General features: G+C 49.2%; 1 protein-coding gene across 2 annotated transcripts in view; it reads left to right on the top strand.

Moving 5' to 3' along the window:
* Positions 1–649: 649 nt before the first annotated feature.
* The window catches only part of OGFRL1 (opioid growth factor receptor like 1), a 68,063-nt gene continuing 50,674 nt past the window's right edge, over positions 650–18,038 (top strand). For both annotated transcript variants that reach the window (XM_075340234.1, XM_075340233.1), the window contains exon 1: positions 650–1,048. In XM_075340234.1, the coding sequence (XP_075196349.1) occupies positions 839–1,048 (210 nt within the window). In that variant the 5' untranslated portion in view covers positions 650–838. The remainder of the gene's footprint in view (positions 1,049–18,038) is intronic.

Below are 18,038 nucleotides of genomic sequence, written 5' to 3'. Positions count from 1 at the left end.
CACACTTGTCATGCTCCTAGCTGTGCCCTCTAGGTTGCACACACACCATGCTCCTAGCTGTGCCCTCTAGGTTGCACACTTGTCATGCTCCTAGCTGTGCCCTCTAGGTTGCACACACACCATGCTCCTAGCTGTGCCCTCTAGGTCGCACACTTGTCATGCTCTTAGCTGTGCCCTCTAGGTCGCACACTTGTCATGCTCCTAGCTGTGCCCTCTAGGTCGCACACTTGTCATGCTCCTAGCTGTGCCCTCTAGGTCGCACACTTGTCATGCTCCTAGCTGTGCCCTCTAGGTCGCACACTTGTCATGCTCCTAGCTGTGCCCTCTAGGTCGCACACTTGTCATGCTCCTAGCTGTGCCCTCTAGGTCGCACACTTGCCATGCTCCTAGCTGTGCCCTCTAGGTCGCACACTTGTCATGCTCCTAGCTGTGCCCCCTAGGTTGCACACTTGTCATGCTCCTAGCTGTGCCCTCTAGGTTGCACACTTGTCATGCTCCTAGCTGTGCCCTCCAGGTCGCCATGGACAATCGACATTCTCTCTCTCCCTCCAGTGACTGCTCCTCACTGGGAACCGTGCTACCCTCGGGAAGAAGCAACACCACGTGACTGTAAGAAGTGCTTGGTCACATGATGTGATGACGTGGGGTGTTCCTTATGGAGAATGGGAACTAGCCGCTACCCCAGCAATAAAGGAGGGGGTCACCTGTCTCCTCTGTTATCCGCGCTCAGCAGCAGCGGAGGGAGCGACGCTCTGGAGGACAGTGTGCTGCTCCGCGCTCATCCGCTCCGGGACATGTCAGCCCCCGCTGCTGGGCACTGCTAGCACCCTCCGTGCCAATGGGCAATCTCCTGCCTGGGGTCAGCTTTAAAGAGCCCACCACTGTAGAGGAGTGCGATTCTACCTGGGACACTGACTCCGGGGGAGAAGACGAGGGAGAGGATGAAGAGGAAGCGGAGAGGGAGCAGGAGGAGAAGAAGCGGAGTGGCATGGAGGACGAGGCTGGCACTGATGTGATGCCAGGCGACAGAGAGGACGCTACCAGCCAGGTACATGTGTGCTATGTACTTCACTGTACTCGGTGCCACTTCTGCCATTGTAACCACAGGACAGGCGTGGCTCATCATGTCCTGCACAGCCGGCTGTGGCATAGGGTGGACATGGCATACACTGCCAACTTCATGACTCCAGTGCCCTAACCATGCTCTATACTGTGCAGGAGCAAGGGCACACATGTGCAGAGTGGGCATGGCTGTGTCCATCACTACATTACTACTGATCTGCTGTGCAGCAACATGGGCACTTACTGTGTGCTACCTGGGCAGGATTACAGTAATATGGGCACTTACTGTGTGCTACCTGGGCAGGATTACAGACACATGGGCACTTACTGTGTGCTACCTGGGCAGGATTACAGTAATATGGGCATACTGTGTGCTACCTAGGCAGGATTACAGGAACATGGGCACTTACTGTGTGCTACCTGGGCAGGATTACAGTAACAAGGGCACTTACTGTGTGCTACCTGGGCAGGATTACAGTAACAAGGGCACTTACTGTGTGCTACCTAGGCAGGATTACAGGAACATGGGCACTTACTGTGTGCTACCTGGGCAGGATTACAGCAGCATGGGCACTTACTGTGTGCTACCTGGGCAGGATTAGAGTAATATGGGCATACTGTGTGCTACCTGGGCAGGATTACAGTAACATGGGCACTTACTGTGTGCTACCTGGGCAGGATTACAGTAACAAGGGCACTTACTGTGTGCTACCTGGGCAGGATTACAGTAACAAGGGCACTTACTGTGTGCTACCTGGGCAGGATTACAGTAATATGGGCACTTACTGTGTGCTACCTGGGCAGGATTACAGCAACATGGGCACTTACTGTGTGCTACCTGGGCAGGATTACAGTAATATGGGCATACTGTGTGCTACCTGGACAGGATTACAGTAATATGGGCATACTGTGTGCTACCTGGGCAGGATTACAGGAACATGGGCACTTACTGTGTGCTACCTGGGCAGGATTACAGTAACATGGGCACTTACTGTGTGCTACCGGGCAGGATTACAGTAACATGGGCACTTACTGTGTGCTACCTGGGCAGGATTACAGTAACATGGGCACTGTGTGCTACCTAGGCGGGATTACAGCAATGTGGGCAGTTACTGTGTGCTACCTGGGCAGGATTACAGTAACAAGGGCACTTACTGTGTGCTACCTAGGCGGGATTACAGCAACATGGGCACTTACTGTGTGCTACCTGGGCAGGATTACAGTAACATGGGCACGTGGGCGGGATTACAGTAACATGTACACTTACTGTGTGCTACCTGGGCAGGATTACAGTAATATGGGCACTTACTGTGTGCTACCTGGGCAGGATTACAGCAACATGGGCACTTACTGTGTGCTACCTGGGCAGGATTACAGTAACAAGGGCACTTACCGTGTGCTACCTGGGCAGGATTACAGTAACAAGGGCACTTACTGTGTGCTACCTGGGCAGGATTACAGTAACAAGGGCACTTACTGTGTGCTACCTGGGCAGGATTACAGCAACAAGGGCACTTACTGTGTGCTACCTGGGCAGGATTACAGTAACATGGGCAGTTACTGTGTGCTACCTGGGCAGGATTACAGTAACATGGGCACTTACTGTGTGCTACCTGGGCAGGATTACAGTAATATGAGCACTTACTGTGTGCTACCTGGGCAGGATTACAGTAACAAGGGCACTTACCATGTGCTACCTGGGCAGGATTACAGTAACAAGGGCACTTACCGTGTGCTACCTGGGCAGGATTACAGTAACATGGGCAGTTACTGTGTGCTACCTGGGCAGGATTACAGTAATATGAGCACTTACTGTGTGCAACCTGGGCAGGATTACAGTAACAATGGCACTTACTGTGTGCAACCTGGGCAGGATTACAGTAACAAGGGCACTTACTGTGTGCTACCTGGGCAGGATTATAGTAACAAGGGCACTTACCGTGTGCTACCTGGGCAGGATTACAGTAACAAGGGCACTTACTGTGTGCTACCTGGGCAGGATTACAGTAACATGGGCACTTACTGTGTGCTACCTGGGCAGGATTACAGTAACAAGGGCACTTACTGTGTGCTACCTGGGCAGGATTACAGTAATATGGGCACTTACTGTGTGCTACCTAGGCGGGATTACAGCAACATGGGCATACTGTGTGCTACCTGGGCAGGATTACAGGAACATGGGCACTTACTGTGTGCAACCTGGGCAAGATTACAGTAACATGGGCACTTACCGTGTGCTACCTGGGTAGGATTACAGCAACATGGGCACTTACTGTGTGCTACCTGGGTAGGATTACAGCAACATGGGCACTTACTGTGTGCTACCTGGGCAGGATTACAGTAACATGGGCACTTACTGTGTGCTACCTGGGCAGGATTACAGTAACATGGGCACTTACTGTGTGCTACCTGGGCAGGATTACAGTAATATGAGCACTTACTGTGTGCAACCTGGGCAGGATTACAGTAACAAGGGCACTTACTGTGTGCTACCTAGGCGGGATTACAGCAACATGGGCACTTACTGTGTGCTACCTGGGCAGGATTACAGTAACATGGGCACGTGGGCGGGATTACAGTAACATGTACACTTACTGTGTGCTACCTGGGCAGGATTACAGTAACATGGGCACTTACTGTGTGCTACCTGGGCAGGATTACAGTAACAAGGGCACTTACTGTGTGCTACCTGGGCAGGATTACAGTAATATGAGCACTTACTGTGTGCAACCTGGGCAGGATTACAGTAATATGGTCACTTACCGGATTACAGTAACACTGTGTGCTACCTGGGTGGGATTACTGTAACATGGGCTCTTACTGTGCACTACCTGGGCAGGATTATTTAGGGCTAGTGGGTTTGACATGGGGGAGTCTGTTATAGTATCTGTTCAATTTGGGCACTACTATGGTTATTACGGTTATAACTATTATTTTTTTTTTTATGTATAAAGTAATCAGGCCAGAGCATCCTTCTATTCTTATTTTCTTTGTCATTATTTGTTTTGAATGTGGTTTTATGGGATCTCGTCCTATCATCACATTCAGGACTGTTGTATGTAATCACTATGGATGGTCTTTCACTCCGTGTTCCTTGTTACCGGTGTCTGAGTGTCTTCTTACCTTACAGTAAGAGAGATGATCTATAAAAATAGGAAAAAAGTGTATAAAATACATTAAGAGTGCGTACACTTGCAGCTCTCCGTGCACTCCACTCTCGTGGGGCAGAATTCTAGTGCAGTTTGCTATTTTTTTCCCAGTGATGAATATTGAAATAGACGTTTGGCTCTAAATAACAGATGCATGATGCCAGCCGACCGTGCCCACATCCCTCCAGGTATCTGCCGATGCACCATCATCAGCACCGTTCACCTCCGATATGTAAGTGAGCAGTAACAGAAAACTCTTATAAGGCCGGGGTCACATTAGTGAGATGCTAACGACACTCGGCTCAAACTCTGCTGCGGGTGTGACTCGGATGACATCGGCTCAGTCCAATGTTTCACACGCACCCATAGACTTTTGTTGGGGCGCATGAGCCGAAAGACACTGACAGTCACACCATGCAGCAAATTTATGTTATTTTTTATTACCCCTCCTTTCGTGCCGATCCAGCAAAAAAGAGAAAAAAGTCCCAGACCTGTTCTGCCTCACTGACTAATGCTGGAGTCACACTTGCAAGGCATTCGCATGGCCTGACGCTCTCCGGACAGGAGCATCTCAGCTGTATAGAAATTCACACAGCCAACCCTATCCTGTCAGGAGAGTGTGCGGCCATGACGGGCTATGCGATGCGAAACTCGTTAGAGTCCCTCGCAAGTGTGACTCCAGCCTAACATTGGTCCTAGGGCAATGCGAGATTTTCTTACATAGTACTCTTCCGTATTATTTGCCAGTGTATTAAAGGGAATCTGTCACCAGGTATTTTCCACCCACCCTGAGAGCAACACAGTGAGAAGTCCCTGTTATCTTTATGGCAGTATAATGAGAAGTGTAGCCTCACAACAAGCACTGACACACTGCTAATGTCTGACCTGCCAACTTTTACGTAAAGAGAACCAGGATTTTCGTGTATAACCTAAAGCCGGTGCTATACTGGCACTATCAGGCTGATTCTCTACATACCTTTAGTGGTCAGCTCTGATGTTTAGGTTTTAAAATCCAAAAAAGTAAAGTGAATAGTTTGTATAATACTTATGTTAATTCTATTATCTGATTCTCAGCTGCTGTCACTCAACAAGCTGCTGATTTTATAAACTTTACTTTTTTTGGATTTCAAAACCTAAACATCAGAGCTGACCATTACAGGTATGTAGGGAATCAGCTTGATAGTGCCAGTATAGCACTGGCTTTAGGTTATATACGAAAATCCTGGTGATGTGTTCCCTTTAACAGAAAAAGATACAAACTATGGGCACTGTGGCAAACGTTGACCACACCCATTTACCATTTCTTTTTACCATGGCAGGAGGAGATCGCAGTGAGAAACATTCAGCATATGTCCGAGATTGCTGGATGTAGACTACAGCTCTCTGGCCAGGAATATGGGCCACACATAGAAAGAAAACTTAATTTGCCTGGCCACATTTTTTGACAATATATATCTCTCACCAATCAGATTCCACCTTTCATTTTCCAAAGAGACTGTGAAGAATGAAAAGTGGAATCTGATTGGTTGCTAAGGGTGACTGAGTCACTTCCACTTTACACCCTGTTTGATAACGCTATTACATATACTGTCCACCTACTTTTGGACCACCCAGTGTATATATATCTACATACATAATTGCCAGTTGCGGATGTAACAGTATCCCACAATGCACTGCGGCACTGTCAGTTGCACAGCCGCAGTTCGCGCCCACATCATAGCCATGGTAACCAGGGACAAAAGTGCAGGCGTAACCCAAATTGTGGGCTGAGTAAGCACAATTCTGTTCCCAGTCTAAGATTGTGCTACCCATACCACATCCAGGTATAATGAGGTGTTGGTGTTTTAAATTACACATTTGTGATGTCACGGAGCAGTAAGGAGGCGTGGCCGAGATATATTGGAAAGCGGAAACAGTGTGACACATGTCCACTGCTCCTGTAACGCAAGTGTCGGCGTTGCATCCGCTGGACGACGCAGCGTCGTTATTTTGACGCTGCATCGGGCGGAAGGAACGCAGCATGTAACTTCTTTTGAGCGGCGGAAACCTTTATTTTTCACTGCGAATGCTCATTATTTTTTTTTTTTTTTTTATCAAATCACAGAAACTTTATTTTGTTTCTCGGTGGCCGAACGTTCAGCTGAGCACCCGGCCGCCGGCATGTGAGAGCGTTCAGCTGAACGCCCGGCCGCCGGCTATTGAGAGCTCTCAGCTGAGCTCCCGGCCGCCGGCTATTGATAGCTCTTAGCTGAACGCCCGGCCGCCGGCTATTGAGAGCTCTCAGCTGAGCGCCCGTCTGCCGGCATATGAGAGTGCTCAGCTGAGCGCCCGGCCGCCGGGTGATCAGCTGATCGTTCACAATAGTCTGCTGCCGGTGAAACTGTAAAGAAGAAAAAAAAATAAAAAAAGCTTTCCGTTTTGTACGATTTGTTGCATCCGTTGCGCCATTATATGCGTTGCATCCGTCACACAACACAATGGATGCCGTTCAATGCAAGTGTGAAACTAGCCTTAATCATGTGTTATGGCACAGTTTAATAGCTTGGGTCATTAATGATGTGGCGATAACAAATGTATGCTTTAGTTTGTACATAAAACAGCATTTTCAATGACAAAATATTTTCTGGGGGTTTTTTTTGCAAATATTTTTAATTATTTATTCCCCCCCCCCCCCCCCCATTTTTTTCTATCTCCCAATTAGCCCATTAGCCCAATGCTGTAATGTTGTCTTACAAATAGCACCATATAGTAAATCCAGCCAACATCATGTAGCAATGTCCCCCATCCAGGTCCCGATTTTATAGCAATGTCACCATCTTCCAGTAATGTCAGCCATTCTGCTGCTCTTTACATGCACATAAAAAAAATAAAATTCTTCTCACTTGTCCTCCACTCCGTTGGCAAACAGCGTCCTCTTCTCTTCCATAATCTGGACGGTGCATGGCAGTGACGTCATACACCATTGCGCCAACATCTGACGACCTCTGAGTGGCTGGTATTGGTATTGCAGTGCAAAAAGCTGGTCTCTGCGGCGCAATAAATTTCAAGTGTTTCCAAGCATGCACATTCATCTGAATTAGAGCACTGACGTCTGCAGCTCCCTGGACCAGGCTGCAATCATCACAGAAGCTTTGGTGCATGCGTTCCACATGATGCAGCCTTTAGGGGCGCCTTGTAGACTCCTGACGTAGACCCAAATCCTGGACTGTCCATTTATGTCTGTGATGGGTGAGACTAGAGATAAGCCGATCGATTCACAAGACCGGTCCAGCCTCCAGGTCAGTGACACCTGGCGACTTGATGGGAGGCACTTGAATCTCTTACTTTCCTGTGTCCCCGATGCAGCTTTTGATTAGCCAGGAATGGTGCAATGTCACCTGTGTGTCATGCTCCTCTCTGGTTGGGACCTATAGATTTATTTTTTTTGTTCATTCATTCATAGTGGTAGCCTTAACGTTTACCAAATTAGAGGGTTATAAAATATATATTTTTTTGGCATTTGTAGATCAGGTTGGAGAGAGAAGGGTTTTCCAGTGAGGATAGAGTGTCCAAAAAAATAAAATTATTAAAAAAATGCCTTTATTAATTAGCTTAAAATTATAGAAAAACCTGCATAAGAATATGAGACAAATAGTGGAATCGGGACTACACGTTTCGTTAAATAAACTTCATCATGGTCCATAATGAAGTTTACTTATCAAACCGCGTAGTCACCATCCCCCTGTCTGTCTAATTCTAAGGCCCCTTTCAAATGTCAGTGATTCTGGTACGTTTGTGCTTTTTTTTTAAACGTACCAGAATCACTGACATACGCAGACCCATTATAATGAATGGGTCTGCTCACACATCAGTGATTTTTCACTGCACGTGTCTCCGTGCGGCGTACCCGCGTGTGCGTGATTGCTGCACGGAGACATGTCCATTTTTTTCTGGCATCCCTGATGTCCCACGGACCACGCAGGGGTGTGGTCTGTGAAACACGTGCCAGAAAAAAACGTGCATTTAAAACAATAAACATTTTAACTCACCCAGCGTCCAGGGATGTCCTCTGCAGCCCGTTCTCCCTGCTGCTTCTGAGCCGGCTCATTACTGTCGCGCATATTCATTATGCGCGACACAGCCGACCCGGAAGCAGCTGCTGCGGGGGTCAGCGCCGGCCGGCTGCTGCACCGCGGGAGGATTCAGCACCATGGAGAGCGGGAGCGGGCACAGGTGAGTTGATTTTCTAAGTGCAATCACGGGCCACGGAGAACGGAGCCCGGATTGCACTTAGACAACCCACGTGTGCCGAGATTCACGGCACACGCAGGGACATGTGCGTGTTTTACACGCCAGTGAAAAACGTCTGTGTTTTTCACTGACGTGTGAAACGGGCCTTATGCTGGTTTTTCTATAACTTTTTGTATGCTAATTATTAGACATGTTTTAATATATATTTTTTTTTGGACACTTTTTTTTTTTCATTGGTGGAAAACACTTCTTTTTCCTTCCTTGAATTACATTGTGGTGGGCTGCTCCCGACCATCCGCGGGGGGAATACGTGATCCAAAACTGGAACTGCAACCAGGACAATTTTGTGAATGATGAGCTGGCACTTTTTCATTTTTCTTGTAGATCAGGTTGGGGGCATATATAAAAGTGAATGCCAATAAATTAGAATATCATCAAAAAGTTAATATATTTCAGTAATTTAATACAAAAAGGGAAACGCATATATTATATATAGTCATTACACACAGAGTAATCCATTTCAAGTGTTTATTTCTGTTAATATTGATGATTATGGCTTACAGCCAATGAAAACCCAAAAGTCATTATCCTAGAAAATTAGAATAATTACCACAAAATGCCTGCAAAGGCTTCCTAAGCGTTTAAAATGGTCCCTTAGTCTGGTTCAGTGAGTTACACAATCATGGGGAAGACTGCTGACTTGACAGATGTTCAGAAGGCAGTCATTAAAGGGAACCTGTCACCTAGAATATGCGTTCTGACCTATCAGCAGACGCATGTGTGCCCTAATTACACCTCCCTACCAATCCCGGTGCTGAAAAAATTGTATAATATGAAAGTAATAAACGTTTTATTACCTTCATATTTCCTATGTAAATAGCAGGGAATGGGGTCACAGGGGCGGCGCCTTGCCCTCTGGACGTCTGCATACTGTCCGTGGTATCACGCCCCAGTGGGATGTTATGGGCTGCTCATCTCCAGGTAGGCAGGTAAGTACATGTGACAGCTCCTAATGATATTGTGCGCCACGGGCAGCGATTTTGTCCATGACGCACAAACGACAAGGGGAGGGTACGCTCGGTAGCGATATTGCTGCGTGTCACAGGGACTTTAGTCCGACATAATCCACAGGAACAGCAATGTCAGGTTCATCACTGTGTACAGACACAGTCTATACACAGTGAGAAGCACAGAGAGCCAAGTCAGCTCTGCTACATCACTCTGTACAGAGCAAGAAGCAGGCTGACTGTGAGGGGATGATTGCATTTGCGTCTCTCATCACCCCGCACGGACTGACAATGTCTGGACAGGAGCACATCAGCTGCATGGAAATACATGCTGCCGACCGCTCCTGTGGGGAGATTGTGCGCCGTGATGTGATAGTTCAGCTACCAGGACCTTTGATGACGTCATAGTCATGTGACTAGTCTGTAAGCCAATCAACATTCACATAGATGGTCACATGCTATGATGTCATTGAAGGTCCTGCAAGTCACTGCTAGTTACCGTCAGCACAGCAATGATCGGACTTAGAAGCAGGACGCGTCGCGGGACCTGTAAGTATAATGACGATGTTTTTTAATAATGTGCTTTTTTTTTTTTTTTTTTTTTTTTTTTTTTTTTTTTTTTACAGCCCATGACCCGACCTGCACCCGATCTCGACCCGGTCTGTAACACGAGCTTCTCAGGATAGGTAGGGATCGTGTACACGATCACTACGTGACCGGTACGATCCCCGATCTATACAGATCGGGATCGCCCATACCTAATTAGCAGAGTATGGGACAGCGTTCAGCAGGATCTCGCTTCTACACTGCAAGAGCGGCCTTGAAGGGTTGTAAGATCCCATTCTGAAAGCTGCGTTCCCACAACTGAGAAATTGGTGTTTCTCTTTTGCTAAACATTGCTACATTTATAAGTGATTTTGTTATTAGATAAATGTAGTAAAATCACCAAATTGGGGCTGCCCACCCTGTCATTAAATAATAAGAGCAGCACCAGGTTGGTGATTGTATGCTCATTAGATTCCTGGAGTAAAGGCCCAGTCACACTAAACAACTTACCAGCGATCCCAACAACAATACAACCTGATAGGGATTGCTGGTAAGTTGCTAGGAGGTCGCTGGTGAGCGTCGCTACACGGGTTGCTGGTGAGCTGTCACACAGGCAGATCTCACTAGCAACCAGTGACCAGCCCCCAGCGCTGCGTGGCAGCGATGTTGCGCTTGGTAACTAAGGTAAATATCGGGTAACCAAGGTAAGGGCTTCTTGGTTACCCGATGTTTACCGTGGTTACCAGTGTCCGCAGAAGCCGGCTCCTGCTGCCTGCACATTTAGTTGTTGCTCTGACGCTGTCACACATATCGATGTGTGCTTCACAGCGGGAGAGCAACATCTAAAAAATGGTCCAAGACATTCAGCATCAACCAGCGACCTCACAGCAGGGGCCAGGTTGTTCATGGATGTCAAACACAACAACCTCGCTAGCAACATCGCTGCTATGTCACAAAAGTTGTTTCTTAGCAGCGATGTTGCTAGCGATGTTGCTTAGTGTGACGTGGCCTTAAGGAGGATCGGTCACCAGATTTCACCATACAATCTGCATTCATTAACAGATAGATCTTTAGACTTGATGGGATGCTGTATTTACTATGAGAATTACGTGTTAGCCTTGCTTTTGTTTGTTTTTACAACTTTAGAGTTGCAAAATAGACCAATTACCAGAAACTGCTAATGCAGACAGAATAAGTAGACTTCATCAACATAGTCTGCGCCTGGAGAATTCATGTAACAATCTGCTTCATCCTATAGATTAGGTAAGGGAATATGTGAATCACTTTCCCTATTAACACAAAATTACTTGTGCAAAAGGAATGCAAATCCCTTAGTCCTGGATTTTAAGAATAAAATATGACAGAACGCTTCCAAATAGATATGTATCTTATAGTAGTGTTTTGTTGTGTGGTGTTTTTTGTTTTACAGCAATAAATGTTTAGACTTGATCTTCCTGGTAACATTTGGACACCCACAGGCAGTGTAATCACAGCATTACAGCAACCCTGTGTTGTCAAAAAATAAGCTAATTTTTAAAAACGGATTTTTGTGTACTCACCGTAAAATCGTTTTCTCTTAGCCATCATTGGGGGACACAGGACCATGGGTGTTATGCTGCCTATCCATAGGAGGACACTAAGTAGATGCAAAAGCATAGCTCCTCCTCTGCAGTATACACCTCCTGGCCGGGCCAGGCAAGCTCAGTTTTAGTACACAAGCAGTAGGAGAAAAAAAACAGTAAAAACTTCTCAACAGAGGAACATGAGGGAAAAAAAAAAAAAAAAAGTCATAACCAAATAAGGTACTGAGAGAACCAAGTGCCAACAGGGCAACAGGGTGGGTGCTGTGTCCCCCAATGATGGCTAAGAGAAAACTATTTTACGGTCAGTACACAAAAATCCGTTTTCCTCTGACGCCTCATTGGGGGACACAGGACCATGGGACGTCCTAAAGCAGTCCATGGGTAGGAAACATAAAAGAAGACAACATAACCCAAGGACTAGGAACCAGTCCCGGACAGCCTGGAGCGCCTACTGAGAGAGGTGCTCTACTGCCGTTTGCAGAATTTTCCTACCCAGATTTGCCTCAGCTGAAACCTGGGTATGGACTCTGTAATGCTTTGAAAACGTATGTAGGCTAAACCAGGTTGCAGCCTTACACACCTGTTCCACTGAAGCCTGATGCCGAATGGCCCACGAAGCACCAACTGCTCGCGTGGAATGAGCCCGCAGCCCACTAGGAATGGGCTTGAGTTGCAAGCGGTAGACTTCCTGGATCGCAGAGCGAATCCAGCGAGCCAGCGTCGCCTTTGAAGCTGCCTGTCTCTTCTTAGGCCCCTCAGGAATGACGAACAAAGAGTCCGTTTTCCTAAAGGGGGCTGTCCTGGATATGTAATATCTGAGAGCTCTGACGAGGTCTAACGAATGCAGAGACCTTTCCACCCTATGAACTGGGTGTGGACAAAAGGAAGGCAGAACAATGTCCTCATTCAAATGAAACGGGGTAAGAACCTTTGGAAGGAAATCCGGAAGGGGGCGCAGAACCACCTTGTCCTGGTGACAGATCAGAAAAGGCTCACGGCAAGAGAGTGCTGCCAGCTCCGAAACCCGTCTGATGGACGTAATTGCCACTAAGAATGTTACCTTCCAGGACAGAAGAGCAAGGGAGGATTCCTTGAGAGGTTCAAAGGGAGACCTCTGGAGACCGTCCAGAACGAGGTTGAGGTCCCATGGTTCCAGCGGCCGTTTGTACGGGGGAACTAGATGGGGAAACGCCCTGGAGGAAGGTCTTGACTTGCGGTTTTTGAGCCAGGAGGCATTGGTAGAAGATTGAGAGCGCTGAGACCTGCCCTTTAAGGGAACTGAGAGCCAACCCCGCTTGCAAACCAGACTGTAGAAAATCGAGAATTCTGGGGATGGCCAGAGGCATAGGCTGGACGTTAGTTTCCCTGCACCATGAAAGGATGATTTTCCACGTACGGTTGGTAAATGCGGGATGAAGCAGGCTTTCGGGCGCTGATCATGGTGGCAATAACTGCGGGGGAGAATCCCGCTCTTGTTAATATCCGGGTCTCCATGGCCATGCCGTCAGCTTCAGGGCTCTGGAGTTCTGATGGGAAATGGGCCCTTGGGTCAGCAAGTCTGGGATGTCTGGAAGTTGCCACGGTGCGTCTGTGAGCATTTGTACTAATTCGGCGTACCAGGCGCGCCTGGGCCAGTCCAGTGCTATCAGTATCACCGGGACTCCCTCTGCCTTGATCTTCCTGATTACCAGCGGCAGCAGGGGTAGAGGTGGAAATATGTAAGGCAGGCGGAAGTGGTGCCAGGAGCAGACTAGAGCATCCGCGCCGATGGACTGTGGGTCGCGTGACCTGGCTATGAACGCGGGTACCTTTGCATTCAACCTTGAGGCCATTAGGTCCACGTCTGGTGTGCCCCAGCGAGTGCAGATGTGTAGAAACACATCTGGGTGGAGGGACCATTCTCCGGCAGCCAGGCCTTGGCGACTCAGAAAGTCTGCTGCCCAGCTCTCTACCCCCGGTATGTGTACCGCTGATATCACTGATCCCGTCGATTCGGCCCAGCTGAGGATCTTGTGGGCCTCGAGATAAGCCGCTTTGCTGCGGGTGCCCCCCTGCTGATTGATATAAGCTACAGCTGTCGCATTGTCTGATTGGACTCGAATCTGACGACCCGCTAGCAGAGGGTTGAACGCTCTGAGCGCGAGGAAGATCGCGCGGAGTTCCAGGATGTTGATGGGGAGGAAGGACTCCTGGGGCGTCCAACGTCCTTGAGCAGTGTGGTGCAGGTACGCTGCTCCCCAGCCTAGGAGGCTGGCGTCCGTGGTCAGGATCAGCCAGTTCACTGGGAGAAAAGATCTCCCCTTCGATAGGGATGAGGACTGAAGCCACCAGCGGAGTGCGTACCTGACTGAAGGCGTCAGGTGAAGATGTCTGTCCAGGGAGAAGGGGCTCTTGTCACAGGCCGCTAGAAGGGCTAGCTGCAGTGGGCGGAGGTACAGTTGAGCAAAGGGTACTGCTTCCATAGCCGCCACCATCCTGCCGAGCACTTTCATGCTGAATCGAATGGAGCGAGACGGAGGACGTAGAAGGCAGCGTACCGCTCGTTGAAGAGCGAACGCCTTGTCCTGAGGGAGAAGGATCAAGCCCCGACGGGTGTCCAGGGACATGCCCAGGAAGGTGATGGATCGTGATGGGATCGGGGATGATTTGTCCAGATTCACTAGCCACCCTAAGCGGGAAAGGGTGTCCACAGTGATTTGTATGCTGATTGAGCAGTCACAGAAGGAGGGGGCCTTGATGAGGAGGTCGTCCAAGTAAGGGAGAACGACTACTCCCCTGGCGTGAAGGACGCTCATGGCGGCCGCCATGACTTTGGTGAAGACCCTTGGTGCGGTGGCAAGGCCGAAGGATAGAGCTACGAATTGAAAGTGGGAGTCCTGAATTGCGAAGCGTAGGAACATTTGGTGATCTGGGGCGATGGGTATGTGCAGGTACGCGTCCTTGATGTCTATGGAGGCGAGGAATTCCCCTTCGACCATGGATGCAATAATGGACCTTAGGGACTCCATTCTGAATCTCCGTACGTGCACATGTTTGTTTAGGTGTTTGAGGTCCAGGATGGGTCGAACTGACCCATCCTTTTTGGGGACCACAAAGAGGTTGGAATAAAACCCCCCGAACTTCTCGTCGACTGAGACAGGTATTATCACTCCTGCTGTTTGGAGCGAGTGGATTGCGGAGAAAAAAGCGTTGCGTCGTTTTCGAGTCTTTGGGGGGTTTGAGAGAACCGACTCGGGGGTCGGGTCCGAAATTCTACGTGGTAACCGGAAGACACAAGGTCTCACACCCATTTGTCGTCTGAGGCAGCAGCCCAGATGTGTTGAAAGAGCCACAGTCGACCTCCCACAATGAGTGTGTCTTCCGGGGCGCCGAAGGAGTCATGAGGGGGTAAAACGTCGTGGCCGAGTCTCCCTAGTCCTGGACTGTTTCGGTCTAGGCTACCATGACAAAGTGGGTTTCGGGGAGAGCTGCGAAGGTCGGTCCCTGCGTAGTCCGCGGCTGGTGGCGGGGACAGCACGGGATGTCGACCAACCAAATGAGTTCCGAAAGGAGCGGAACGAGGACTGTGGACGTCTGGTGAAGGAGGTCCTGGACTTCAGCTGGGGGAGGTAGGTACTCTTTCCTCCCGTGGCGTCAGAAATGAGCTTGTCCAGACGTTCGCCAAGCAATCGGTCTGGAAAAAAAGGAAGGCCCGTGAGAGACTTCTTGGAAGCAGAGTCCGCTCGCCATTGTCGGAGCCAGAGAGCTCTACCAATGGCTATGGTATTTGAGGCGGCAAACGCTGCGCAGATAGCAGCGTCCATGGAGGCCTGGATGAGGTACTCCGCCGCAGCGGCAATTTGAGCTGTTACCTCTGTGAAGTTGTGAGTGAACTGGGATTCCTCAAGAGAAGTGTTAAGGGATTCTGCCCAGACCGAGATCGCCTTTGCGACCCACACAGAGGCAAAGGAGGGCGAGAGGGAGGAACCCGCAGCCTCAAAAGCAGAGCGGGCGAGGTGCTCCACCTGTCTGTCTGTCGGGTCCTTAATGGAAGAACTATCGGGTAAAGACAGGAGTGTCTTTGTGGTAAGGCCGGAGACCGGGGGGTCGACCGAGGGCGGATCGGCCCAGCCCTTAGGGGCAGGTGAGGCAAAAGGGTACCGGGACTCCATGAGTTTTCGGTTACCGAAGCACCTGTCAGGCTTCTCCCTTTGCTTTGTGAGGATATCCTGAAACTCTGGGTGATCAGCGAAAACCTTTTGGGGTTTCCTTGCCCTCTTAAAGGAGACTGCATGGTCAGTGGTAGTGGATGGGGGATCCTCCACATGCAGAGTTTGGTTGATTGCTGCTATAAGGGAGTCTATTGCAGTTTGATCATCTGGGGGTGATGAAACCAAGGAATCCTCCTGGTACAAACAGCATTCTCCCTCCTCCAGCTCTTCAAAAGCCGTGGAGCGTGTGGGAGAGCGTGCCCTGTGTGCTCTCGAGGGAGAGCCCTCTGGAGACACCCGGCCGTGTGCCCTTTTCCTGATCCCTGCAACCGGTGAAGCATGTGCCCGGATTACCTCAGAAGGACCCTCCATAGGGGTATGCTCAGGCTGCGTTCCGTCCAGGGACCCAGAAGGGTGTGGAGGACGACATTGCATAGCCAGAACCAGGTTCTGTGACAGTTTTTCCATGGATTGGGACAGAAACTGTGCCCATTCCGGTGGGCTGGGGGCCCTAGGCTCTGGGCTGCCGGTTGCGGCAGTGGTGGCAGGTGTGTCTTGGGGGGCTATAGGGGCACAGGACTCACAGAGAGAAGAGGTGTGTTTACGTGGTAGCTCAACGTGGCAGGCAGTGCAGGCTGAATAATAGACTATGTGAGCCTTAGCCCTCTTAGTGCCTTTTGAATTCTGCATGTTCCTAATAGGAGTATGCCAGGAGGGGGAGCAATGCTCAGCAGAGCTACAATTGATAGCAAGCACCTCATCAGAATCAGCCGATGACCCTGTCCTCAGGAAGGCTTAAGCTCTAAGAAGATCTCGCACGCTTCCCTGGGGGGGGGCTTATCGCGGCCGCGGGGGGGCGGGGCTTAGCGCTAAAAGAGCGGGAAGATGAGTCAGTGTGCCCCCCCCTGCTGTGGGTAGTAAAAAAAAAATGGCGGGAAGGGAGCCTTTGAGTTTTCCTCCCTCTCTCTACAGTCAACCACGGGTTACAAGCTGTGTGCTATCAGCCGGCTTTTGCTGGAGCAAATAAACATAGCAAATAATACACAGAGTCCCTGAGCCCTGGGTCCTCCCCCTGCCACCGGAAGTTATCTGCAAGACTTTCTGCAAACAGCAGAACTTCCCCCCCAGCCAGCAAGCTAGAAAAAGTTAACACTGTGTGTGAAGGATCCTTGCTCCTTGCACATAAATACTGTAAATGGCCTGGGAGCCTTCTGCAGCGTCCTTTCTCCCTTTGTCTGGGAAACCAGTCAGGGGGGATCTCACCTTAAAACACTGCTTTCCAGGCAGTGAAAATAGCAGAGCCAGCTTGCTGTGTCAGTGCCATCTTCATCTCATAGCCTGCGGAGAGGGGCTGAGGAATCGGGCTATAGGGCACAGGCCTCTACCCTGGGCTTTGGAAAATCGGTGTCTGTGGAACCCGTCGTCCAGCCCAGGATCCAGCGTCGCGGGAGGGGGTACGTGTAGGCAACGGTTCACGTTCCCGCCCGTTGATGGTAGTGGGAGATCAAACCCAAAAGGAAACAGTCTCCCTCAAAAAAATAACAAACCTTGAAAGGAAGTGCCTCCTACAGACACTAAGCTAAAACTGAGCTTGCCTGGCCCGGCCAGGGGGTGTATACTGCAGAGGAGGAGCTATGCTTTTGCATCTACTTAGTGTCCTCCTATGGATAGGCAGCATAACACCCATGGTCCTGTGTCCCCCAATGAGGCGTCAGAGAAATCAAGTTTTATTTTATTAATATCATAATCTTCATTGTAGATAAAAATTTAATTTTTGAATTTCCACATTGGCAACTGGGGTTTAGTTAGATTTCTTGAAACAACAGGAAGGGAAAATTCTATCTGCAATGAAGATTCTGACCCTATCTTTTATATTGAACCATCTATTGAGCCTGTGCACAGATCACTGTTAAGAGACAGAGGCATCTGTGACTTCACCTATTGTTATGGTGTAGCCCACGTTATCAAAAAAATCAAATCTTTTTTTTTTTTTTTTTTTTTAGATAGCGCTAACATACATCAGGAACACTGTCCCCATTGGGGCTCACAATCTAAATTCCCTATCTGTATGTCTCTGGAGTGTTGGAGGAAACCGGAGAACCCGGAGGAAAACCACACAAACACGGGGAGAACATACAAACACCTTGCAGATGTTGTCCTTGGTGGGATTTGAACCCAGGACCCCAGCGCTCCAAGACTTCAGTGCTAACCACTGAGCCACCCACGTTATAAAAAAAATAGATGAATTTCAGAGGTGTTAATTGTCATTGT

This window comes from Anomaloglossus baeobatrachus, chromosome 3 (assembly GCF_048569485.1).
Source record: "Anomaloglossus baeobatrachus isolate aAnoBae1 chromosome 3, aAnoBae1.hap1, whole genome shotgun sequence".
NCBI lineage: Eukaryota > Metazoa > Chordata > Amphibia > Anura > Aromobatidae > Anomaloglossus > Anomaloglossus baeobatrachus.
Note: the sequence above shows the minus strand (reverse complement) of the source record. Positions and strands in the feature narration are given on the sequence as shown.